Source organism: Ovis canadensis, chromosome 1 (assembly GCF_042477335.2).
Source record: "Ovis canadensis isolate MfBH-ARS-UI-01 breed Bighorn chromosome 1, ARS-UI_OviCan_v2, whole genome shotgun sequence".
NCBI classification, from domain to species: domain Eukaryota; kingdom Metazoa; phylum Chordata; class Mammalia; order Artiodactyla; family Bovidae; genus Ovis; species Ovis canadensis.
Window position 1 is genome coordinate 177177552 of NC_091245.1, and position 26094 is coordinate 177203645.

General features: G+C 39.2%; 1 protein-coding gene across 1 annotated transcript in view; it reads right to left on the bottom strand.

The window, feature by feature from the left end:
• The window catches only part of MORC1 (MORC family CW-type zinc finger 1), a 168544-nt gene that overhangs the window by 74020 nt on the left and 68430 nt on the right, over positions 1 to 26094 (bottom strand). Inside the window, exons 13-14 of the mRNA XM_069552938.1 lie at positions 23475 to 23618; positions 21103 to 21257 (exon numbers count right to left, since the gene is read on the bottom strand). Of these exons, the coding sequence (XP_069409039.1) occupies positions 21103 to 21257; positions 23475 to 23618 (299 nt within the window). The remainder of the gene's footprint in view (positions 1 to 21102; positions 21258 to 23474; positions 23619 to 26094) is intronic.

The window sequence follows — 26094 nt, forward strand, 5'->3', positions numbered from 1 at the left end:
TCTTGATTCCAGCTTGTGCTTCTTCTAGCCCCACAAATTCCCTGGTCTCCTACCTTGTCTCTTCACAAAATCTCTGCTAGTTCTTGCCAAAATGTCCCTTTGTATTCTGCTTCCTTGGTCTTTCTCAACTCAGACTTTCAGTTTTCTGCTTTTTGCTCAGCATGTGGTTTTGGCCCAGCCCAGACTTTACCCTTTCACTGTACACCAGAACCTGATTTACTCTTTGGTGTCTGGACAGGACTGCTAAGGTCTTGTTCTCTGATTTCCAGAAGAACTACTCAATTCTTGCTATGTTAAGGCAGAAAGAGCTGTAGATTAAAGTCAGGTAACTTTGAGTGCTGTCTCTACCACACACTTATTGTGTAATTGTGGGAAGCCAGTAAAGTTTCTTATTCATAAAATGAGTGTCTACTCTAACTTACCTTACTTACATGGTCATCACTAATAATAAATATGAAGGTGCATTAAAAATTATAGTGTTGTGCAGAAACTTATGCTGCTGTATCATATTTGTTCTTTCTTTAAATGTTATTTCCTCAAGAACACCTCACCTTCTCAAAAAAGGAACTGTGTTTATTAGGTACTGCACCCTGTACCTAATAAATCCACAAAATGTTTTGCTGCCGTTCTTGACAAAATAGCTCCTTACTGTGTTCTTTAGGGTAAAATCAAAGTGAAATAATGTCTCTCCCTAAAAATATTAACTAATCACAGCTAACACAACCCAGCAAACTTATAAAACAAGTATCAACTGTGAAGCCAATTATAAACATCTTAAGAGCAGGAAAACTACTAGGATGTTAGAAACACAAGTACATGCCTCTCAGGGGTGGGTGATAGCTGCTCTGTGATCATATCACTCTTACAATGCTTACACATTATATTTCAGTCCACTTTATGCCTGTTTTCCCTCTAAAAAGTGAAATTCTTAAAGATAATGGCTATGTTTAGGATCTTGTTTTTACTAGCTGACATTCAGAGCTTAATGTTTACTTATGAAACTGAATAACTCTAAAGAATTACTGGCTATCAAAAGCATGAGAACACTCAGTAGCTCAACATCTAATGACCAGGACTTACAGAAGATATGCCATTTGAAGTCAGTATCAGGGCAAAAGAAACAACCAGCTATATTCAATCTGGGAATTAGAAATGGTTTTCCCTAACTGCCAATGCAATCTTGGCTTTTTTTCCCATCAGACAGAAGCTATGCCAATATGCACAATTTCTAATGTGTTAATAAAACAAATTTCCATTGAATGAACCCTGAAGACTATATAGATGCTTCAGCAAGTGGCTAAGTTGGCTAAAGAAATGGCCACGGGAGGAAACATACCACACACAAATTTTTTTTTCATGTGTTACTCAGTCTACAGAGATTTTTACAACTATCCTGAGGGGGAAAAAATTTCTTCCATACAAAAAAATAATCAGTGGATTTCCAGCAGAAGTCTTATAGATGAGGAGAGAGTGGTATGATATAATCAAAGCACCAAAAGGAGAAACAATAACCTGCCAACCAAGAATACATTACCAATATTGAAACTGTCCTTCAGAAATGAGGTAGAGATAAAGAATTTCCAAAACAAACAAAATTGAGGGGGTTCATTACTAGATCTGCCTTACAAGAAATGCTATAGGAAATTCTTCAAGCTGAAATGAAAGGGAAATAGTAACTTAAAAATTTGAAAATACAAAACTCACTGGTAAGGGTAAGTATACAGTCAAATTCACAATATTCTAATTCTGTAATGATGGTATGTAAGTCACTTAACTCTAATATTAACATGAAGGCTAAAAGACAAAGTTTAAAAAACAACCATAGCTACAATAATTTATGAATGAACACAATATTAAAATATGTAAACTGTGAAATCAGTCAGTCAGTTCAGTCACTCAGTTGTGTCCGACTCTTTGCGACGCCCTGGACTGCAGCATGCCAGGCTTCCCTATCCATCACCAACCCCCAGAGCTTACTCAAACTCATGTCCGTTGAGTCGATGATGCCATCCAACCATCTCATCCTCTGTCGTCCCCTTCTCCTCCTGCCTTCAATCTTTCCCAGCATCAGGGTCTTTTCCAAGGAGTCACTTCTTCACATCAGGTGGCTAAAGTATTGAAGTCTCAGCTTTGGTATCAGTTCTGCCAATGAATATTCAGGACTGATTTCCTTTAGGATGGACTGGTTGGATCTCCTTGCAATCCAAAGGACTCTCAAAAGTCTTCTCCAACACCACAGTTCAAAAGCATCAATTCTTCGGTGCTCAGCTTTCTTTATGGTCCAACTCTCACATCCATACATGACCACTGGAAAAAGCACAGCTTTGACTAGACAGACCTTTGTTGGCAAAGTAAAGAACATAAAATGCTTGTAGGGGGAGGGAGTAAGAAGGTTTTTCTATGTGACTGAAGTTAAGTTGCTGTAAACTTAAAATAGACTGTTGTAACTATAAGATGTTTCATAGTTATAGTTTCACAACCACAAAGCAGAAATCTATAGCAGATGTACAAAAGAGAAAGAGAAAGGAGCCAAAGCATAGCACTACAGGAAATTATCATATCACAAAGGAAGAGACCAAGAGAGAAAGAAACAAACAAACTACAAAAAAGCCAGAAAACAACTGATAAGATGGCAATAGTAAGTCCTTATCTATCAATAATTATTTTAAATATAAATGGACTATATTCGCTAATCAAAAGATGTAAAATTACTGAATAGATAAAAACCAAGACTCCACTATACGCTGTCTATAAAAGACTCACATCAGTTTTAAGGATATACATAGGTTCAAAGTGAAAGGATGGGAAAAAACATACCATACAAATGAAAATCAAGAGAGTGGGTAGCTATATCCAAAACATACTTTAAGTACGTTGGAGGAGAAAAGAAGATCATTATTTAATGATAAAGAAGTTGATTCACCAAGAGGCTATTAACATCATATAAATACATACACTCACCGTCAGAGCACCTAAATATATTAAGCAAATATTAACAGACCTAAAGGTAGAAATAACCTCAGATATGCAGATGACACCACCCTTATGCAGAAAGTGAAGAGGAACTAAAAAGCCTCTTGATGAAAGTGAAAGAGGAAAGTGAAAAAGTTGGCTTAAAGCTCAATATTCAGAAAACTAAGATCATGGCATCTGGTCCCATCACTTCATGGGAAATAGATGGGGAAACATTGGAAACAGTGTCAGACTTTATATTTTTGGGCTCCAAAATCACTGCAGATGGTGACTGCAGGCATGAAATTAAAAGACGCTTACTCCTTGGAAGGAAAGTTATGACCAATCTAGATAGCATATTCAAAAGCAGAGACTACTTTGCCAACAAAGGTCCGTCTAGTCAAGGCTATGGTTTTCTAGTGGTCATGTATGGCTGTGAGAGTCAGACTGTGAACAAAGCTGAGTGCTGAAGAATTGATGCTTTTCAAGTGTGGTGTTGGAGAAGACTCTTGAGAGTCCCTAGGACTGCAAGGAGATCCAACCAGTCCATTCTAAAGGAGATCAGTCCTGGGTGTTCTTTGGAAGGACTGATGCTAAAACTGAAACTCCAGCACTTTGGCCACCTCATGCGAAGAGTTGACTCATTGGAAAAGACTCTGATGCTGGGAGGGATTGAAGGCAGGAGGAGAAGGGGACGACAGAAGATGAGATGGCTGGATGGCATCACTGACTTGATGGACATGAGTCTGAGTGAACTCCGGGAGTTGGTTGATGGACAGGGGGGCCTGGCGTGCTGCGATTCATGGGGTTGCAAAGAGTCAGACATGACTGAGCGACTGAACTGAACTGAAAGGTAGAAATAGAGAGCAATGCAATAATATAGGGGACTGCAATACCCTTCTTTTAACAATGGATAGACCATCCAAAGAGAGAGTTATAAGGAAAAATGGACATTAAATATAAAATGTACCCAACATTAGAAAATACAATATTTCATCCAAAAGCAATAAAATTCACATTCTTCTTAAATGCCCGTGGGATATTTTCCAGGACAGATCATATATTAGGTCACAAAACAAGTTAACAAATTTACAAGGACTGAATTGTATCAAGTATCTTTTCTGACCATAACGGTATAAAACTAAAATCAACAAGTGGAAGATAGCTGGAAAATTCACAAATATGTGGAAATTAAACATCAGACTACTGAAAAACCAATGACTCAAAGGGGAAATTAAAAGGGCAATTTTAAATATATTAAGGTGAGTTCTACACAACTGAAGTGACTTACCAGCAGTAGCAGCAGCAAGGTAAAATTAAGGAAACAATTCCATTTACTACTGCATCAAAAAGAATGAAATACATAGGAATAAATCTACCAAAGAGGCAAAAGACCTATACCCTGGAAACTATAAGACACTGATGAAAGAAACCAAAAACAACACAAAAAAAATGGAAAGATATACTATGTTCTTGGACTGGAAGAATCAACATTGTTAAAATAACCATACTACCCAAGGTGATCTGTAGATTCAGTGCAGTCCCTATCAAATTACCAATGGCATTTTTCATGGAACTAGAACTAGTAATTTTAAAATATTTATGGAAATACAAAAGAGCCTGGATGGCCGAAAGAATCTTGAGAGAAAAAAAGAACAGAGCTGGATGAATCAGACTCCCTGACTTCAGACTATACTACAAAGCTATAGTCATCAAAACAGTATGGTACTGCCCCCAAAACAGAAACATAGATTAATGGAATAGGACAGAAAACCTAGGAATAAATCCATGCATAGCGATAAACACTTCCATTAAGAAATAAACAAGAATGATATAACAAATAACATTAAATTAAATACCTCAATGAACTAGAAAAAGAACTAAGTCCCAAGTTAGCAGAAGGAAAGAAATGGAAAAGATCAGAGAAGAAATAAATGAAATAGAGAACAGAAAAAACAATAAAACAGATTAATCAAACTAGGAGCCTATTTTTTGAAAAGATAAACAAAATTGCAAAACCCTTAATAAGACTTGGGTTTTCCCGGTGGCTTAGATGATAAAGAATCTGCCTGCAATGCAGGAGATCTGGGTTTGATCCCTGGGTCAGGAAGATCCCCTGAAGAAGGAAATGGTAACCCACTCTAGTATTCTTGCCTAGACAATCCCTTGTACAGGGGAGCCTGGCAGGCTACAACCCATGGGGTCACAAAGAGTTGGACATGACTGACAGATTAGCACTTAATTAGACTAGATAAGAATAACAGTGAAAATTCAAATAAATAAGATCAGAAATGAAAAATGAGACATTAATGTGGATACCACAGAAATACAAAGGATCTTAAGACACTACAATGAAAAATTATATTCCAACAAATTATATAACATAGAAGAAATGGGTAAATTCCTAGAAACATACAACCTACCACGACTGAATCATGAGGAAATAGAAAACATGAACAGACCAAGAGTGAATAAAGATACTGAATCAGTCATTAAAAATCTCCCAACAAAGAAAAACCCAGGACCAGATGACATCAGTGGTGAGTTTTATCAAACATAATAATAATAATAATAATAATAATGCCTATCAATCTCTTCCAAAAAACTATTCCAAAAATTTTTTCTTCTTTAAAGAAAGAAAATTTCCAAACTCTTTTTACGAGGTCCGCATTACTTTGATTCCAAAACCAGATATGGGCTTTATAAGGAAAGAAAAATACAGTCTAGAATCACTGGTGAACATAGATGCTAAAATCCTCAATAAGTAGAGAAGGGAATGGCAACCCACTCCAGTATTCCTGCCTGGAAAATCTCATGGACAAAGGAGCCTGGTGGGCTACAGTCCATGCGGTCACAAAGAGTTGGCCACAACTGAGCGATGAACACATATAGTCTTTTTAATAAATGGTGGGAAAATTGGATGTACAGACAAAAGAACAAAGCTGGACCCTATTTCACACCACTCATAAACATTAACCCAAAGTGAATTAATGATTTAAAGGTAAGACCTGAAACCATAAAGTTCCCAGAAGAAAATATACAAAAAGCTCCTTAACATTGGTCTGGGCAATGAATTTTGTTGTCGTTGTTCTTGATATAACACTAAAAGCATAGCAGAACAAAAAATAAACAAGTGGGAGTATGCTGCTAAGTCACTTCAGTTGTGTCCGACTCCGTGCGACCCCATAGATGGCAGCCTACCAGGCTCCTCCGTTCCTGCGACTCTCCAGGCAAGAACACTGGAGTGGGTTGCCATTTCCTTCTCCAATGCATGAAAGTGAAAAGTGAAAGTGAAGTCGTTCAGTCATGTCTGACTCTTAGTGATCCCATGGACTACAACCCACCAGGCTCCTCCGTCCATGGGACTTTTCAGGCAAGAGTACTGGAGTGGGTTGCCATTGCCTTCTCCAGTGGGAGTATATCAAATTACAAAGTTTTTGTATAGCAAAGGAAACACTCCAAAAAAAAAATGAAAAAGCAATATACAGAAAGGGAGAAAATATATGCAAATAATTTATATGATAAGGTATTAATGTCTAAAATATATAAATAACTCAAATAATTGAATAGCAAAAAAAGAAAAAAAAAAACCCTCTTATTGAAAAATGGTCTGAAGACCCGAATAGACAGTTTTCCAAAAAAAAGACACACAAATGGCCAACAGGTACATGAAAAGATGCTTAACATCACTAATAATCAGGGAAAGCAAACTGAAATCACAGTAACTTATGACTTCACACCTATTAGGATGGTATTGTCAAAAAGAGAAGTGATAGTGTTGTTGAGGATGTGGAGAAAAAGGAATCCTTGTATACTGTTGGTAGGAATGTAAACTGGTACAACCATTATGGAAAATAGTGTGGAGTTTCCTCAAAAATTAAAAATGTAGCTGCTATATGATCCAGAAACCCACTTCTGGGTATATATCTGAAGAAAATGAAGACAGTATGTTGAAGAGATATCTGCACGCCCATCTTCACTGCAACATCAGTCAGTACCGGCAAGATATGGAAATATGGAAGCGACCTAAGTGTCCAATGATGGATGGAAGGTTGAAGAAAGTATGCATGGATGTGTGTGTATGTGAGAGAGAGGGAGGAGAGAGTAGAATATTATTTAGCCACAAAAGAGTTGAAGATTCTCCATTTGTTATAAGAATGAAACTGTAGGGGATTATACTAAGTGAAATAAGCCAGACAGAGAAACATATAATATGATTTACATGTGGAATCCAATAATACTAATAATAAGGTTGAATTCATAAAAACAGAAAGTAGAATCACGGTTGCTGGCAACTGTGGGCCAGAGATAATGGGGAGATGTCAGTCAAAGGGTACAAACTTTCATTTATAAGCTTGATAAGTTCTGAGGATCTAATGCACAGCATGGTGACTATACTAAATAATACTGTATTGTATACTGGAATGTGCTGAGAGAGTAAATCTGAAGCATTCTCACACCTACATAAGCAACATGGTAACTGGGTGAGATGATAAGATGTTTTAATTAACTTGACTGTGGTAAATATTTCACAATGTATATGTATAGTGAATCACTCTGTTGTTCACTTTAAGCACATATAATTTTTTGTCAATTATACTCAAGAAACCTGGAAAAAAAATTATTGCCTATCCTAGTCTGGCAAGAAAGAGTAAAATGTTTAATAAAATTCATTAAATTAGGTAGGCCTTAACATATGAAAGTGAAAGTATTAGTTGTTAGGTCATGTCCAATTCTTTGTGACCCGCAGCCTGTAGCCCACCAGACTCCTCTGTCCATGGAATTCTCCAGGCAAGAATACTGGAGTGGGTTGCCATTCCCTTCTCCAGGGGGTCTGCCTAGGCCAGGGATTGAAGCTGGGTCTCCTGCATTGCAGGCAGATTCTTTATCATCTGAGCCACCAGGGAAGCTCAAAAGGTTTTAATAAACCGTATTTTGTTAATGTGTATTAGAGAAGTTTTTAAAATTTCTCTTTGATCCAGAAGTCAATTAAGAACAAAATATTGTGTCTCAAATATTTCCCCCCACCTATAGAGAATGCTATTTCCCTTGTGGTTCAGGCGATAAAGAATCTGCCTGCAACATAGGAGACCTAGGTTTGATCCATGGGTCACGAAGATCCCCTGGAGTAGAGAATGGAAACTTACTCCAGTATTTCTGCCTGGAAAATCCCATGGACAGAGGAACCTAGTGAGCTACAGTCCATGGGGTCTCAAACAGTCGAACAGGACTGAGTGACTAACACTCAGGGAGAATGCTATGTAGATAATCCCCAAATTATTAATTTCATAATTATATTAACATCCTCAAGGTATTCTGATTTTAAAATCCATTTTACTTTCGTGAACAGGAAATAGAGGAGTATATATTTTGAGACTTTTGTTTAAATAATCAACAAGCTTGTTAAACCAATGGAATAATCAGGACTTAATGCACATAGAGAATTAAATTGCTAATTTCTAGAATAAGTATCTGAGACAAGCTGTGAAAATCTAATTTACTGCTAGCTAGGTATGGAGTACTGTATTCAGAAGATTCCCAAAGTTTAAATTAATCTAATTTTTCAGGAAAAAATAATGGAAACTACTGAAATAACTTACTAAAAAGTTGTCAAAACCCAGTAACTAAAAGAGCAGTTCACATAGATTTTGTCTCTTAAAGGGGGAAGAAATCTAATAGCCTCTTAGAGGTCTGTTTCATATGTATTCTTCGAATGTACAATGACATCCAGGGAATCAACTGACCAAGTGGAAAAGTAATAAAATTCAGTAATAAACTACCAAAGCAATGTTTGATGTTTCCAATCAAATAATAAAACCTAAAACAGTTTATGAAAACAAAGCACCAAGAAAATCTGAAGATGGCAATGGTATTTAAACGAGGTCCCTGCCTTCAGGTAGTTCTGCATCTAAATAGATATTTATGTTCTACTTTTAAAGATTTCATGATCTGAGCACAGTCAGGTCCCAGTCTAGTCAAGGTTATGGTTTTTCCAGTAGTCATGTATGGATATGACAGTTGGACTATAAAGAAAGCTGAGTGCTGAAGAATCGATGCTTTTGAAGTGTGGTGTTGGAGAAGACTTTTGATAGAGTCCCTTGGACTGCAAGGAGATCCAACCAGTCCATCCTAAAGGAGATCAGTCCTGGGTGTTCATTGGAAGGACTGATGTTGAAGCTGAAACTCCAAAACTTTGGCCATCTGATGTGAAGAGCTGACTCATTTGAAAAGACCCTGATGCTGGGAAAGATTGAGGGCACGAGGAGAAGGGGACGACAGAGGATGAGATGGTTGGATGGCATCACTGACTCAATGGACATGAGTTTGGGTAAACTCCAGGTAAACTCTTGCCATCTCCTGTTTGACCACTTTCAATTTGCCTTGATTCATGGACCTAACATTCCAGGTTCCTATGCAATATTGGTCTACAACATCGGACTTTGCTTGCAAAACCAGTCCCATCCACAACTGGGTGTTGTTTTTGCTTTGGCTCCATCTCTTCATTCTTTCTGGAGTTATTTCTCCACTCTTCTCCAGTAGCATATTGGGCACCTACTGACCTGGGGAGTGATGCTGAAGCTGAAACTCTAATACTTTGGCCACGTGATGCAAAGAACTGAGTCACTGGAAAAGATCCTGATGCTGATTAAAGGCAGGAGGAGAAGGGGATGACAGAGGATGAGATGGTTGGATGATATCATCAACTCAATGCACATGAGTTTGGGTAAGCTCCTGGAGTCCATGATGGACAGGGAAGCCTGGGGTACTGCAATCCATGGGGTCGCAAGAGTCGGACACGACTGAGTGACTGAACTGAACATTAAAGATCTCAAATAGAAATTACACATCCATTCTTGGAGGACTGTAGATCACACTTTCTCCTCTGGTGAATACTGTCCTGTTTGTCCTTATCTTTGTAATTCTTAGCCAAGCCAGATATGAGACCCTTGCTAAGCTGATCCCTTGTGTGATCATTTATCATTTATGGTCTCGACAGCGTCTCTGGGTCAGGGATAGGAAACTGGTTTCAAGTGACATGCCAACTCCGATCAGCTGGTGGTGATGCCTATACACTCTCGAGGCCAACTACCACTTATCAGAAAGAACTGCCGTGATGGCTTAGAGAGTGTGCGGTGTATGTGAGATGAGAGAGGCCCTATATGATCACTTCCCAGAGGACTTGATTTGAATTGAAGGAAAATGAGGCGAGATGTCTTCAGCAGTGGTGAAGATGTTTCCAGCACCCTTCTTTCTCTTGGCTCCTGGGTGTGGTTGAGGTGGTTGGGATGGTGTACCATCTCCCAGTACAGCACAGTCGATGGTACAATTAGGTGGCAGCTGCACACAGCAGGCTCCATAGCAAAACTCCAGGAATCTGCAGAGTTGGTCCAACTTTGCAGTAATGTCATGACTTCATCTGACAATGGAGCATCATTTTCTTTCATTCCATATTAGCTGCTTCCCACGAGGATCTCCTTAAGCTGAAAAAAATGATTTTAGGACCACCACCATCCTGACTTGAGAAAATACATGATGACAAAATAAATAGATAAATCATGAATTCAATCATACTTTTAAGGGGTTTTATGTTTTACTACTTACAACTATATCTCTATATTTGAAAATATGTAGCACATACATGTACAAGACATAATGCTGTCTTCGACGATCATCAGTAGCCAGGGATTCAAGGATTCCAAGCCACACTCTAATCTCCCCTAGGCTTTGTGGCTCCTCCCAGTTCAGAACAACACTATTATGTGCAGGAAGATGGAGGGAAGCCTTATGAGGACATCTTCAAACACAAACTTAGGGAAAGTTAGGTTTCTACTGAGTTCTTCCTTATAAAGAAACAATTTCACTTTCCTTTTTTTGGTTATATTTTTATTTAGTCACATTCATAGCTTTTCTATATGTGCACTAATTTTTCCTATTGTTTCTAAAGAATGGAACTCAAAATTAGACAGAATAATATAAATATATTCAAAAAACATACTGTGTTATCATGGGCAAAAGCCCAGTCAGCTACCTAAGTCTCCCCAACACCTAGGTTAGCATAATTTTTCTTTCTACCAGGATTCTCTTTATCTTCGGTTCAGTTCAGTCACTCAGTCATGTCTGACTCTTTGCAACCCCATGAACCACAGCACGCCAGGCCTGCCTGTCCATCACCAACTCCCGGAGTTTACTCAAACTCATCTCCATTGAGTCAGTGATGCCATCCAGCCATCTCATCCTCTGTCATCCCCTTCTCTTCCTGCCCTCAATCTTACCCAGCATCAGGGCCTTTTCAAATGAGTCAGCTCTTCGCATGAGGTGGCCAAAGTATTGGAGTTTCAGCTTCAACATCAGTCCTTCCAATGAACACCCAGGACAGATCTCCTTTAGGATAGACTGGTTGGATCTCCTTGCAGTCCAAGGGACTCTCGAGTCTTCTCCAACACCACACTTCAAAAGCATCAATTCTTCAGCGCTCAGCCTTCTTCACAGTCCAACTCTCACATCCATACATGACCACTGGAAAAACCATAGCCTTGACTAGACGGACCTTTGTAGACAAAGTAATGTCTCTCCTTTTTAATATGCTGTCTAGGTTGGTCATAACTTTCCTTCCAAGGAGTAAGCGTCTTTTAAATTCATGGCTGCAATCACCATCTGCAGTGGTTTTGGAGCCCAAAAAATAAAGTCAGCCACTGTTTCCTCTGTTTCCCCATCTATTTGCCATGAAGTGATGGGACTGGATGCCACAATCTTAGTTCTCTTAGACATACACAAAGCACCATGACAATGTTCTCAAAAGTCTAAAGATTCGTTGTTGTTGTTGTTAACACAACTTATGTTTAATTGTTTAATTCTGATTTTGCTGTCTTAAATTCAGTCATTAGATACAACTTATTCTTTTTTCTAAAGTACACACATGCAGGCTAATGAAGAGTGTTGAGGCTTTGCTTCTTGTGTGGCAGGGAAAAGTCAAACTGTAAGACTCAAAGTGTATTTAATTCTAGACAAAAGAAGGGCTGGCTTTTTTCATATTTTATTTGCAATATAGGTGAGATCTTCTGAGATGTTTTAGCAAGAAATTTCCTTGTAGATGTTAAAAATATCATTATCATGATAATAATGCAAGCGCAGTCAGAAAGAAAAAGAAGCATTAAGTGCTGTCAATGGTGATAATTTCAATTATCAGGTGAAAGCACTGTAAATGGATAAAATCTAAGACTGTGATATTTTAAAAAAAACAGAAGCCAATGCATTGAACTCCTGAACCATCCTGCTATTTTCTGGAAACTGGTACAAAGTAACAATTTTAAATAGAATATATATTTATGCAATAAAAATCAAGCAAAAATGTCTATAATGTTTTTTGATATTTTATCTCCAATTCCTTTCACATAAAGCTTTTAGCCAATGCAATTTTTTTAGTGGTATAGAGTTCTACTGTTGCTGCTGTCAAGAGTAAGGTCTCAACAAACATGGGTAATCAAATGGTTGATAAAAGAAGTTCTTCTTTATAGAAGTATTAGTTAATAAGCAATGAAAATTGATTGAGTTAGAATGCAAGATTTTGGGACTCTAAAGGGATATGAGTCTTGATCACTAATTGTTAATATTATTAAAAGAGAACAATTTATGGCTCCTGATAGAACACCCTACAACCTATGAAGCATCTTGATAAAACAGCAACAAAAGAACACACCTGAATTTGGTCAAGTTGCTAGATTCTACCAATTTACAGAGAAATAAAATAAACAGAATGAAAGAATCTGTTAAACTACACCAAGTAATGCAGTCAGAAAAAATTAAACTGTGAAAACTGTAAGACAACCAATTCTTCCTACAAGTAAATGGCCAAAAGAGAGAGAGAGAGAGAGGGAGCAATAAAGAGAAACATGAGGATAGGATGGAGGGGCTATGAAATATAACAGAAAATTCAAAATATAAACAAGAGATAGGATATTTTTATGATATTAAGAAAGTATTGATAATTTTTAGAGGTGATATTCATATTGTGGTCATGTTTTTAAACAGAGTTCTTACTTTAAGAATACATGCTAAAATATATACAGATATAAAGTGTCTGGAATTTCCTTCACATTCCAGTTGTGGGGGAGTAGGTGGAAGTATGGATAAAATCAGTTTGCTGAGGAGTTGATAATTGTTAGGGTTGGATGATGGGTTTATGGATTTCATAATCAGTTCAGTTCAGTCTTTCAGTTGTGTCCGACTCTTTGTGACCCCATGAACCACCACACGCCAGGCCTCCCTGTCCATCATCAACTCCTGGAATTCACCCAAGCCCATGTCCATCGAGCCGGTGATGCCACCCAGCCATCTCATCCTCTGTCATCCCCTTCTCTTCCTGCCCTCAATCTTTCCCAGCATCAGCGTCTTTTTAAATGAGTAAGCTCTTTGCATCAGGTGGCCAAAGTATTGGAGTTTCAGCCTCAGCATCAGTCCTTCCAATGAACACCCAGGACTGATCTCCTTTAGGATGGACTGGTTGGATCTCCTTGCAGTCCAAGGGACTCTCAAGAGTCTTCTCCAACACCACAGTTCAAAAACACCAATTCTTCAGCGCTCAGCTTTCTTTATAGTCCAACTCTCCCATCCATACATGACCACTGGAAAAACCATAGCCTTGACTAGATAGACCTTTGTTGGCAAAGTAATGGCTCTGCTTTTTATTTTTTTTATTTTTCTTTTTTACTTTATTTTAATTTACAATACTGTATTGGTTTTGCCATACATTGACATGAATCCACCAGGGGTGTACATGTGTTCCCAAACATGAACCCCCCTCCCACCTCCCTCCCCATGACATCTCTCTGGGTCATCACTGTGCACCAGCCCCAAGCATGCTGTATCCTGCGTCAGACATAGACTGGCGATTCGATTCTTACATGATAGTATACATGTTACAATGCCATTCTCCCAAATCATCCCACCCTCTCCCTCTCCCTCTGAGTCCAAAAGTCCGTTATACACATCTGTGTCTTTTTTGCTGTCTTGCATACAGGGTCGTCATTGCCATCTTTCTAAATTCCATATATATGTGTTAGTGTCTCTGCTTTTTAATATGCTCTCTAGGTTGGTCATAACTTTCCTTCCAAGGAGTAAATGTCTTTTAATTTCATGGCTGCAATCACCATCTGCAGTGATTTTGGAGCCCCCCAAAATAAAGTCAGCCACTGTTTCCTCTGTTTTCCCATCTATTTGCCGTGAAGTGTTGGGACTGGATGCCATGATCTTCGTTTTCTGAATGTTGAGCTTGAAGCCAACTTTTTCACTCTCCTCTTTCACTTTCATCAAGAAGCTCTTTAGTTCTTCTTTACTTTCTGCCATAAGGGTGGTGTCATCTGCATATCTGAGGTTACTGATATTTCTCCCAGCAATCTTGATTCCAGCTTCTGCTTCATCCAGTCCAGCATTTCTCATGCTGTACTCTGCATATAAGTTAAACAAGCAGGGTGATAATATACAGCCTTGATGTACTCCTTTTCCTACTTGGAACCAGTCTGTTGTTCCATGTCCAGTTCTAACCAATGCTTCCTGACCTGCATACAGGTTTCTCAAGAGGCAGGTCAGGTGGTCTGGTATTTCCATCTCTTTCAGAATTTTTCACAGTTTATTGTGATCCACACAGTCAAAGGCTTTGGCATAGTCAATAAAGCAGAAATAGATATTGCCTCTAAATCCATCTAATTTGCAATTTACCATATATATTAGTTTACTGCTGCTGCTGCTGCTAAGTCACTTCAGCAGTGTCTGACTCTGTGCGACCCCATAAATGGCAGCCCATAAGGCTCCCCCATCTCTGGGATTCTCCAGGCAAGAACACTGGAGTGGGTTGCCATTTCCTTCTGCAATGCAGGAAAGTGAAAACTGAAAATGAAGTTGCTCAGTGGTGTCTGACTCTTAGCGACCCCATGGACTACAGCCTACCAGGCTCCTCCGTCCATAGGATTTTTCAGGCAAGAGTACTGGAGTGGGGTGCCATTAGTTTACTAGGGCTGTTATAACAAAACACCACATACTCGGTGGCTTAAACAACACAAATGTATCTCCTCTCAGCTCTGGAGCCTGGAAGTCCAAGATCACAGTGCCAGCAGGTTTGGTTTCTCCTGAGGCCTCTCTCCTTGGCTTGCTCATGGCCACCTTCTCCCTGTGTCCTCCCGGGGTGTTCTCTGTGCACACCCATCCCTGGTGTATCTTTGTGAGTCCACAGTTCCTCTTCTTGTAAGGACACCAGTCACATTAGATTAGGGTTCACCATAATGGCCTCATTTAAACAAAATCACCTCTTTAAAGGTCCTGTCTCCAAATATAATCACATTCTGGGGGTTCTGGGAATTAGGACTAAAACATATGAATTCAGAGGAGACACAGTTCAGCCCCTAACACCAGAATGAAAATGTTTTAAAATAAAAGATAAAATACAATATTTTTAAAATAGAATACACAAAATTCATAACTTCAAAAACTGAATTTTAAAAAAAATGTGACTTGTTGGGGCTTCCCTGGTGGTTCAGTGGTAAAGAATCGGCCTGTCAAGATAAGAGACACAGGTTGGATCCCTGGTCTGGGAAGATCTCACGTGCCATGGAGCAACTAGGCCCATACCCCACACCTACTGAGCCTGTGCTCGAGAGCCTGGGAACCAAAACCGATGAGCCCATGCACAGCAACTAATGAAGCCCGTGAGCCCTCGAGCCCAAGCTCTGCAACAGGGGAAGCCATCACAACGAGAAGCCTGCGTACTGCAACGAGAGAGCAGGCCCCGCTCTCTGCAACTAGAGAAAAGTCTGCACAGCAGTAAAGACCCAGAACAGCCATAAATAAATCAATCTAAAAAAAAATATGACTTGCTTCTCAGCTGGCATCTTTAGACAAATTTGTCTCATAGTCTCACCTTTTAATACTTCCACAGGCCTCCTCACTCAGTGTGGATTCCTAGCAGAATGTTGTGTTTCACTTTTCTTAAAGTACTTTCCTGTGATCTCAGAGACTTAAATATAGCGTAAGAGAAACAAAATTTTGCTGTAGGCAGCTAACTCTATCGGGCTACTGCACAGTTATGGGCTGAATGTTTGTGTACCTCCTAAATTTCTATTTGACACCTAATTTCTAATGTGATGGTATTAAGAGGAGGGGCCTTTGAAAGGCAATGAGATCATGAGGGAAACCCAGCATGAACTGCATCAGGACCCTTATAAGAAGAGGCCAGAGAGCTTGCTCACACCTGTTTCCACCACAGGAGGATACAACAAGATGTTAGCAGTTTGAAAACCAGAAGAAGAGTTCTCACCAGAACCCAACCATGCTGGTACCCTGATCTTGGACTTCCAGTATCCAAATCTATGAAAAATAAATTTATGGTGTTCATAAACTGGTCAGTTTATGGTATCTAGCTATAGCAGCCCAAGCTAAGGCATCAAGAACTATCTGTTTTAAAAAGGATTATTCATTTAACAAATATCATCCCTTACTCTCAAAATCATACAGACCGAGAAATTGCGAAGAGGGCTAACTGTCCTCACCCAGTGTCCCATTTCTACCTCACTGGAGGTCATCAGGAGAAGGCCAAGTGCTTGCTTTCTGTATCCTGTGCTACAGGATTTAAATAAAATTCATAGCGAAAATGCTGGCCAAACCTCATGTACAAGGAAAAACCGCACATTAGGTAAAAGTTAACATCAGATTCCAAAAAAGCTCCCATTTTTTCATACAAAAAACTGAGGCCTAATAAAGTGATTACGTTTAATAGGAATAAATGTAAGAGTCTACTCTAGTGTCCAAAAACACTTACTGGAAAAACATAAAAGAGATATGACTTCACACACATTAAACATTTTATTAAGGATTTTAATTGTTAATAAAGACACTGAGGGTCAATAATATGCTTACTGAAATGAATATATTACGCTACAGCAACAGAATTACAACTTAAAGAAATGATAATCCCACTTTACACAAGATTTCATCTGAAATTTGTTTCTAGGTGATACACTTTATGAAGAATAATGTTAAAATGGTGAATATATTTAATGCCTTGTCAAAGAAAGAGTATCGACAGAACTTGAAAGTGCTGGAGTAAAATAAGACTGAAAAGAGAGACAAAAGACTTCAAACACCTGAAGGTCTGTCATTTGGAAAGGCTTTAGGCCTATCCTTCCTGCCCCAAGGGGAAAGAAGGACGTTAGCCTTGCTAACTCCTCATCCTTCAGGAAGTATCTCTTCCTCAGGGAGGCCTTCCCTAGCTTCTACACTGTGAGCTCCTGATCGCTGGCTCCTACACACTCATTCTCTCTTGGGCACCAATCCCATTTCTAATTGTCAAACTGTGTTAGCCCTACTAAACTGTAAATTCCCAGAGAGGGTGGGCCACGTCTGACGTATCGGTCCTGTAACATTCTGTGCCTGGCACCAATGAATGAATGAATAAAAGAACACATGAGAAACAGATTTGACATTAATATAAGAATGTATTTTCTAACACAGTTGTGCAAAGATTCATAGCTGCCTCAAGAAGGAGCAATTTTTCTTTCATGAGAAAAATTTTACCCTGTTTAGGCATAAAATGGCTCCCACTTGCCTGGGACTTCCCAAGCGGCTCAGTGGTAAAGAACCTGCCTGCCAGTGCAGGAGATGTGGTTCTGATCCCCGGGTCAGGAAGATCCCGTAGAGGAGGAAATGGCAACCCACTGCAGTATTCTTGCCTGGGAAATCCCATGGACAGAGGAGCCTGGTGGGCGATAGATAGTTCGTGGGGTTTCAAAGAGGCGGACAGGACTGACATGACTGAACAGACGGACACACACACAGTGCCTGGGGCAGGGTTGGGTGAGGTAACGGGGGGTTCATGCACAGTGGGGGTGGGTGACTGGATTAAACAACTTTTAACCTTACTGCCAACCCGGGCCCTGTGGTTTGCGTTCTGCTGGTAAAGGCTGTGTTTATTACATCGTAAATTTCATTTTAGCTGATCAGCTATAATCTGATCTGTTTTGAAAAATTTTAGTGATACATTTCTGTGTAATTACTTCTGTTCAAATTCAAATTTCATTTGCTATTTCTCCCTATCTTTTCCTTCTCCTTCTCTCTCCATTCCAAAAAGCTGATGATTAATATTTCCATTTTACTGTAAGGATGCATAAAGTTTCAGAAAACACAGTAGCAGACAGTGATGTGAGGACAGATTCAGAGACAAGAAGAATACTTCTGAGATTCTTAGCATCAACTGCGCCAAAAGTAAATGCAGATCTGACAAATGACACAAAATCATTACCTCGCCATTTCCTTTTCTGCTGATTGGATTTTTAAATACAAGGGCCCAATTTTCGATAGAAACAGATCAGATTTACAGCAAATACAAAAATTGCATCTTTTATTTATAAGGTTAAAAATCTACCCAAATACTGTTCATTAAAATTGTGTGTCTGTAATATTGACTTTCAGAGGGTTAGTCAAGCATTACATAACTTTGCTTCTTCCTGTGGGAATTAATAAGCAGAGACCTTGAAGGTCAATCTCCTCATCACAGTTCCTGAGACTACTGATTCTGACCTTGATTACTTGATTCAGTTTGATATTGAAGTAGTTGTGAGATATGTGAGGAAATATACATGCTCACTCTCCTTTCTCCACTCTCTGCTTTCTTTCTAGAGGAACATCTTTTGTGAGAGCAACCTCTAGTCCTAACTCCATTCATGGACAATTATGGAACTAGGACATCAACATGTTTTTAACCATTAGTGATTAACATAAAAATATAACTTACTTATTTTGAATCATACTACATCTTCGGTTGAGAAGACTTCGAAAAAGTTAGGTAGATAAAATAGGGATAGGAAGTTATACAGAGGGGAGAAACTTGGCAAGTCACACTCTGTGGAGTTGACAGCACCATGTTGGGAGGGCACCCACACTCCAAAGGAACTTACAGAGACAACCCGTATAATCAGGACTGTGTATGACTGTCTTGAGTAAATCTGGGCTGGATTGAAATCATTCCTATAGTCTTTAAACTGAATGCCTAATTCCTTCTGAGGACTTAATTCTTTACTCTAAGGATAAGCTGAAGGTTCAATACTTTGGCCACCTGATGCGAAAAGCCAACTCACTGAAAAAGATGCTAATGATGGGAAAGATTGAGGGCAGGAGGAGAAGGGGGCGACAGAGGATGAGATGGCTGGATGGCATCACAGACTTAATGGACATGAGTTTGAGCAAACCTTGGAAGTTATTGAAGGACAGGGAACCCTGGTGTGCCACAGTTCACAGGGTCGTAGAGTCAGATGCAACTTAGTGACTGAACAAAGATATGCAAGGATAAACAAGACAAAGAGATTATGGAGAAAATATGAGGATGGAGGAAGTTACATAATTTTCAAATGCTTAACGTTTACTTTTTGAACCATGTTATGCTAGCATTTAAAGACCAGTGAGTAGATCACTGATTTACACAACCTCACTCCGTATCTTCCAATGTTTTATATAGCTTCAAGCACACCCTGCCAAATAACGTAGTCTTTCCTACATTCACTATAACTTCAAACATGTCTCTGAGAAAAAAACATACATGTGAAACAGTATGCCTTTGCTAAGCATAAGTAACATGCACGTACTCTTCAGAGAAGTGTTTCTTAAACTTTATTGTATATTCGCATCTCCTGAAGACTTTGCTAACATGCAGATTTTAATCCAGTAGGTCTTGGGTGGGGCCTCAGATTCTGCATGCACACCAAGCTCTCAGGTGATACTGATGCTGCTAGTCCACAGACCACACCCTGAGGAGGCTTTAGACTATGACAGGAAAATCCAGCACCCACAGGAAATTAACACCCTCAATGTCATTCCCACCTTTATATTTGTTTCCCCTGAGCTCTTTCACTCTTTCCTGTTTCACTGGTATGAGACAATTTCAGGATCAAGCAGAGTGGGCGCACACACAAAAAAATTCTAAAATTACAACTTCAAGTGAAACAATAATAAGATTTTAAGTTGTCTCAAGGGTAGGACATAATTTCTGATATGCATGAATTATACATACTTCATGCAATTCACTGAACAAATACACAATAGCCTGTGTATTTCCATAAATGAAGCAATATGTCTGCAAAATTTAAAGGAAGCCTAATTAATGCACAGCACACCATTTCATGTGGCTTCCCTCATAGCTCAATCGGTAAAGAATCTGTCTCCACCTGGGTTTGATTCCTGGGTGGGGAAGATCCCCTAGGGAAGGAAATGGCAACCCACTCCAGAATTCTTGCCTGGAGAATTCCAAGGACAGAGGAGCCCAGCAGGCTACAGTCCATGGACTTGGAAGAGTCAGACACGACTTAGCGACTGAATCACTCGTCATCATCACACCACTTAATTGTCAGGCGTCTCTGGAGAGTGAGGTGATCTGAATAAATCAAATTTTCTAGATAGTTCAGTTTATCTCTTTACATTTCCAAGTGTATGTAGTGATTTTTCTTCTAAATCTTTCTGTAATTAACATATTCAAGACTTGTCAGATATACAAAACAAGGTTTAATATATCTACAATTATTCAGGGTCAACAATGATTACTCTATAGAAAGATTGAGGGGAAGAGGAGAAGGCAGATGAGATGGTTGGATGGAATTACCGACTCAATGGATATGAGTTTGAACAAACTCCAGGAGACAGTGAAGGACAGGGAAGCCTGGCGTGCTGTATTTCATGGAGATGCAAAGAGCTGGACACAACTTAGCTACTGAACAACAACAATAGGAGCTGCTTAGGTCTGTGTGGGACTCTGCACTCCTATACAGCAGAGTCCTAGAGTGTCCTTTCGGTGGTTCTCAGCGTATTTCCAGCAAACTTCTGCCCCCTTCCTACATGATCAGCTGCCACTGCATACTGCTCTTTGATCGCCTTCCTCTTACAATTTTTAATCTGCTGGCTTATTTTTCATGTAATATTCTAGGGAAGATTCTGAGACTAACTTCTTTCTTATTTCCCCTTTGTTTGTCTTATTAATTCAGGTGAATTAATAGTTCATTCATCTCTTTCAGGCTTTTGGGTTACTGTTTATCTGAATGAGTACAATCATTCCACCGTACAGACATCATCAATTTAATCCCCATTAAGCATCTCTTATCATGGCTACTGAATACTCACTGATCCTGGTGTCCTTACAGTACTGGACCAAGTATTGTCCCATAACTTTTAGAAGATGATTATACTCATGGACATTGAGAAATTCCTGCTTATTATGGGATGGTTCCATGATCTCCAAGGGTATATTAACAATTCCAACTACACCTGCACCGAGTCTGGAAGAATAAATACATATATAAATTATGTGAAATTAAGCTAAGAAAACAGAAAAGGCTAGTATTTATCTTTCAAAATCCATTAAAAAAATAAATTCAGTCATTTGGTCCAAAGCATGTCAAAATTAACAAGTTATAACTTTTTAATGTAAGTCTATGGTCATTCCAGTTGTGTTTGGTCCCATAATATAAAATGTCTTAATATGTCATTACTGAGTTAATATGACTCCTTTTCTAAACCTATAACCTGACATGGGGAGTCAGGGTGAGTAAGAAAATGAGGACTTGAAGCAGTAAACAGCCCTAACAATCCCTTACAGAGATAAACTGACACAGTCCTCTTAACAATACAGGCCAGACAGTTGCTTTTTTTCATCCTTGTTTCACCTGTCAGGTTAGATTTCTCCTCATCATTATAGAGGTCCCCGGGTGCTCAGTGAAATCTATTAAGGGAATATACAGGCTGTACTATCTGAGAAAGGAATAGCCTGATGGATAAACTTGGTTTTTTTTCACATTTCAGCAGCTCTTGATGTATGTGGCTGGGCTCTTCTGCTTAATGCTGTAATCTGTTTGGGGAAAAGGCATCCAGAAATCGGGCTCTTCAGGGGCTCCCAAGGCCTCTGCCTACGGCTGGTGCACAAGCCATGCCTCCCCAATTTGTGGCTTTCCGTCATATTTTCCATCACTTTCCCTTTCCACCCTGCCCTTCCTTCAACTATTCATTCTGTGAGACTAAATTTAGGCATCATTTCTTCCAGGAGACCTAACTTAACTTTCTCAGGTTTGGTTCACTGCCCCTCATAAGGGTCTTTTTGCACCTGGTCCTTGCCTATAACAGATATTTGTTTGTTCATTTATCAATTCATTCATGCTCAGCACCTGGTCCCATGCCAGAAACCAGGAATACGTTATGAATAAGGAAGACAAGGTCCCTGTTTATGAGATTTCTCTTCTATTAAAGGCTGAAAGCCATTACGGGTGACAAGATAATTTCAGATGGTATAAGCGGTGTAAGCAAAATACAGCAGGTGCCATAATATGTGAAGAGAGATAAGGTGGAAGGAGTGATGTCAGAGGCTAATTTTAATTATATAGTCCAAGAAACCTTCCTATGGAGCAGATTTCAGAGCTGATGCCTGAGCGACATGCTAGGACCATCACTTAAGAAGATCTAAGGACAAAAGGTTCAGTGCAGAGGGAATAGCAAATGTCAAGGCCCAGAGGCAGAAACGAGTTTAGGATGTTTGAGAAACAAGATGCCTGCCGGTGTGCAGGGAATGCTGTCGGAGGGTGGGTATTGGAGTGGATGTCCCAGAGCCAGGCAGAAGCCAGATCACTGGCAGGACATGAAAACCAGTGCTATTCTACACGCACTGGGATTTTAAGCAAGAGAGTAAACTAATTTATATTTTAAAAGCTCATTCTCACTGTTTCCACAGAATATAAAAAATACGTATTTATACACTTGTCCTTCTCACCTGACTATAAGTTCCTTAGCAAAAGGTAGTAGGTCTTCAGCATTTTGTCTGTAGAGTTTAGTACAGTGCCTGGCACATGGTACTATAATACCAGTGCTTGCTGAATAAACAAGTGAATGAATCATGATCTCCTTGAGAGTGAGGAGACAAGATGAAGAAATGTTCCCCTGAGCTATCCTATTGCTCTTGGTTATCCTGTCTGATTCTGTAATTTTCTACAGTCTCTCTTCAGGGTTCTACGTAATTCACGAGAGCAGCTTGTGGAGCTTCAGACCAACCACTGGGAAAGCACCAGAATGTATTCCTCTGGAATCCAGGCAGGCTGGCGAGAGCTAAGAATATACGCTCATGCAGGTAACTGGCAAGAACTCATACATGCTGGGGCTACACAAAATGTTGAAAGGGTTGTGTTACAAGACTATGGATTTTTCTTTTCTAAAATTTCTTTACTCTGCTTGCATTATTTTTTAATTGGAGAAATATCAGCAACTTCACCCGAGTAGATGGCACAGAAATGGTAAAATTTCCAAAAGTGTGCTTTTTCCTTAGAGCAGGCATGCAATCCTACTGATATTATAAATTAGGCAGATGAATGACTGCACATTAATGGGAAGGGTGGATGGGGGACACGACACCTGCTCCCATTATGATTAATTACTCATCTAACTCCACAGACAGGATCCTACCACATCTTCCCTCAGCCTGCCTGTGCCTCTGAAAACAAAAACATACTTACAAGGACTTCAGTTTCAACTGTGGGCCGACTTTCTCGTGCATTTTGATCAAGCGGTTATTACTATAAATGAACATCCCAGCTTGGCTTCGGTTTTCTATGTTCACACCAAAGAACAGGGTGAGTGTCCTTGCTTTTTTTAACTCTCTAGCATTACATTTAGAAAGTTAAAAAAAAAAAACATTAAGTAAAAATATACATTTTACAAACTAATAATAATTAAATAACTCAGAAGGTAAACATAAAGGAACTATATATATACATATATATATAAAATATCCAGGTATTTTGCAAAACCTAGTTGGTGCATTCAGTATCTCTCTATTGGCAATAACCATACCAGTCAAACATAAGCATTGCTTGATTCACATATGAGTTTGCCAATTAAATTTATAAGAACTAGAAAGTGCAGTGGAATTGTGAAACATTAACTGGTCTAATAAGCACATTGCAGCATTTTTGAAAAATGATCATCTGACCATGTGAAAATATAGGTATTTCCAACACTGAATGTGATTTCTAACCTTCATGTTCTCAAACCTCCAAATATTCTACACAGATTCAGTTCAGTTCAGTTTAGTCGCTCAGTCGCGTCTGACTCTTTGCAACCTCATGAACCACAGCACGCCAGGCCTTCCTGTCCATCACCAACTCCTGGAGTTCACCGAAACTCACGTCCATTGAGTCGGTGATGCTGACTCTCAATGATCTCATCCTCTGTTGTCTCCTTCTCCTCCTACTTTCAATCTTTCCCAACATCAGGGTATTTTCCAATGAGTCAGCTCTTTACATCAGGTGGCCAAAGTACTGGAGTTTCAGCTTCAACATCAGTCCTTCCAATGAACACCCAGGACTGATCTCCTTTAGGATGGACTGGTTGGATCTCCTTGCAGTCCAAGGGACTCTCAAGAGTCTTCTCCAACACCACAGTTCAAAAGCATCAATTCTTCAGTGCTCAGCCTTCTTCACAGTCCAACTCTCCCATCCATACATGACCACTGGGAAAACCATAGCCTTGACCAGACGGACCTTTTTTGGCAAAGTAATGTCTGCTTTTCAATATGCTATCTAAGGTTGGTCATAACTTTCCTTCCAAGGAGTAAGCCTCTTTTAATTTCATGGCTGCAATCACCATCTGCAGTGATTTTGGAGCCCCCCAAAATAAAGTCAGCCACTGTTTCCACTGTTTCCCCATCTATTTGCCATGAAGTGATGGAACCGGATGCCATGATCTTCGTTTTCTGAATGTTGAGCTTTAAGCCAACTTCTTCACTCTCCTCTTTGACTTTCATCAAGAAGCTCTTTAGTTCTTCACTTTCTGCCATCAGGGTGGTGTCATCTGCATATCTGAGGTTATTGATATTTCTCCTGGCAATCTTGATTCCAGCTTGTGCTTCTTCCAGCCCAGTGTTTCTCATGATGTACTCTGCATATAAGTTAAATAAGCAGGGTGACAATATACAGCCTTGACGTACTCCTTTTCCTATTTGGAACCAGTCTGTTGTTCCATGCCCAGTTCTAACTGTTGCTTCCTGACCTACACAGATTGGAATGTGCCAAAAGATATTCTTCAGTTATCTTTTTCCAAATTCAAAAGTAAATAAGAGTTAATGAAGCATGTTTACAAGGACAACAGCTTCTGTTTTTCTGACTCTATCTGCTGTACTATGTTTTATGTGACATTTGCATTAAAAGTATAAAAGCAGAAATTAAGAGACAGCAGAATACACAAGAAACCATCATAGGAGCAGGAGGCTGAAAAGCACTTGCATGTAAGAACCAGAAAGAGGGGCATTACTTCGAGTACAAGCTCATCTCTGTAATAACCATATGACTACGGATGAGCCACTTCAACTTTTCGTCTCATCTGAAAAATGGGCATTGTATCTGTCTAGCCACTTGGGATGCCATGAAGATTAAAAGAAATGATACTCTGCATGAGTCTGGAAGACTTTAGGTGCGTGGCAAATGTCATTCTCCTTTTCCACCAAGAATGGTATCAAACGTAGTTCTTTCCCTCCACTCATCCCGTAGCTCCCCTCATTCCACAGAAACAGCTTCTTTCTTTTCAAATTCATGATCATAGGCTATTAAAATTAATACAATATACTTGCTAGACTGGTTAAATATATCTATCATTAAAGGACAATAATAAAGCTTCAGCAGTCCTTCTCTGTGGATGTAATGACAGAGTACATTAGATTTTCTGAGGGAATTACTGACATGAATTAATATATTATGTATTTTTAAATGCACAAACATGTAGGGTTAAATATATATGAATCAAACTTTTTCTCAAAAATGTCTACTCTATAATTAGGTCCCTGCTGTTTAACTAAAAAGAATATTGATTTTGTAAAGAACCCCAAAACAGAGTATTAGAGGGTATGACATAATCACTCTGCGATATGGCATACTGATTGTCTTCAAATATTAAAAAAAGCATTTTGCTATAAAAACAAGTCCACCCCAACTAGCATTATCATAAAATATAGGTTTCTCACCTTTTATGTCTATCATTGTGATAACAAAAAAGTCATCAACCAGCTCTTTCCTTCTGAAGACTTTAAAGTGGCCTTTGCTTTTCAGTAAAGGATCCTATGGCAATTGTTTGTTATTTATT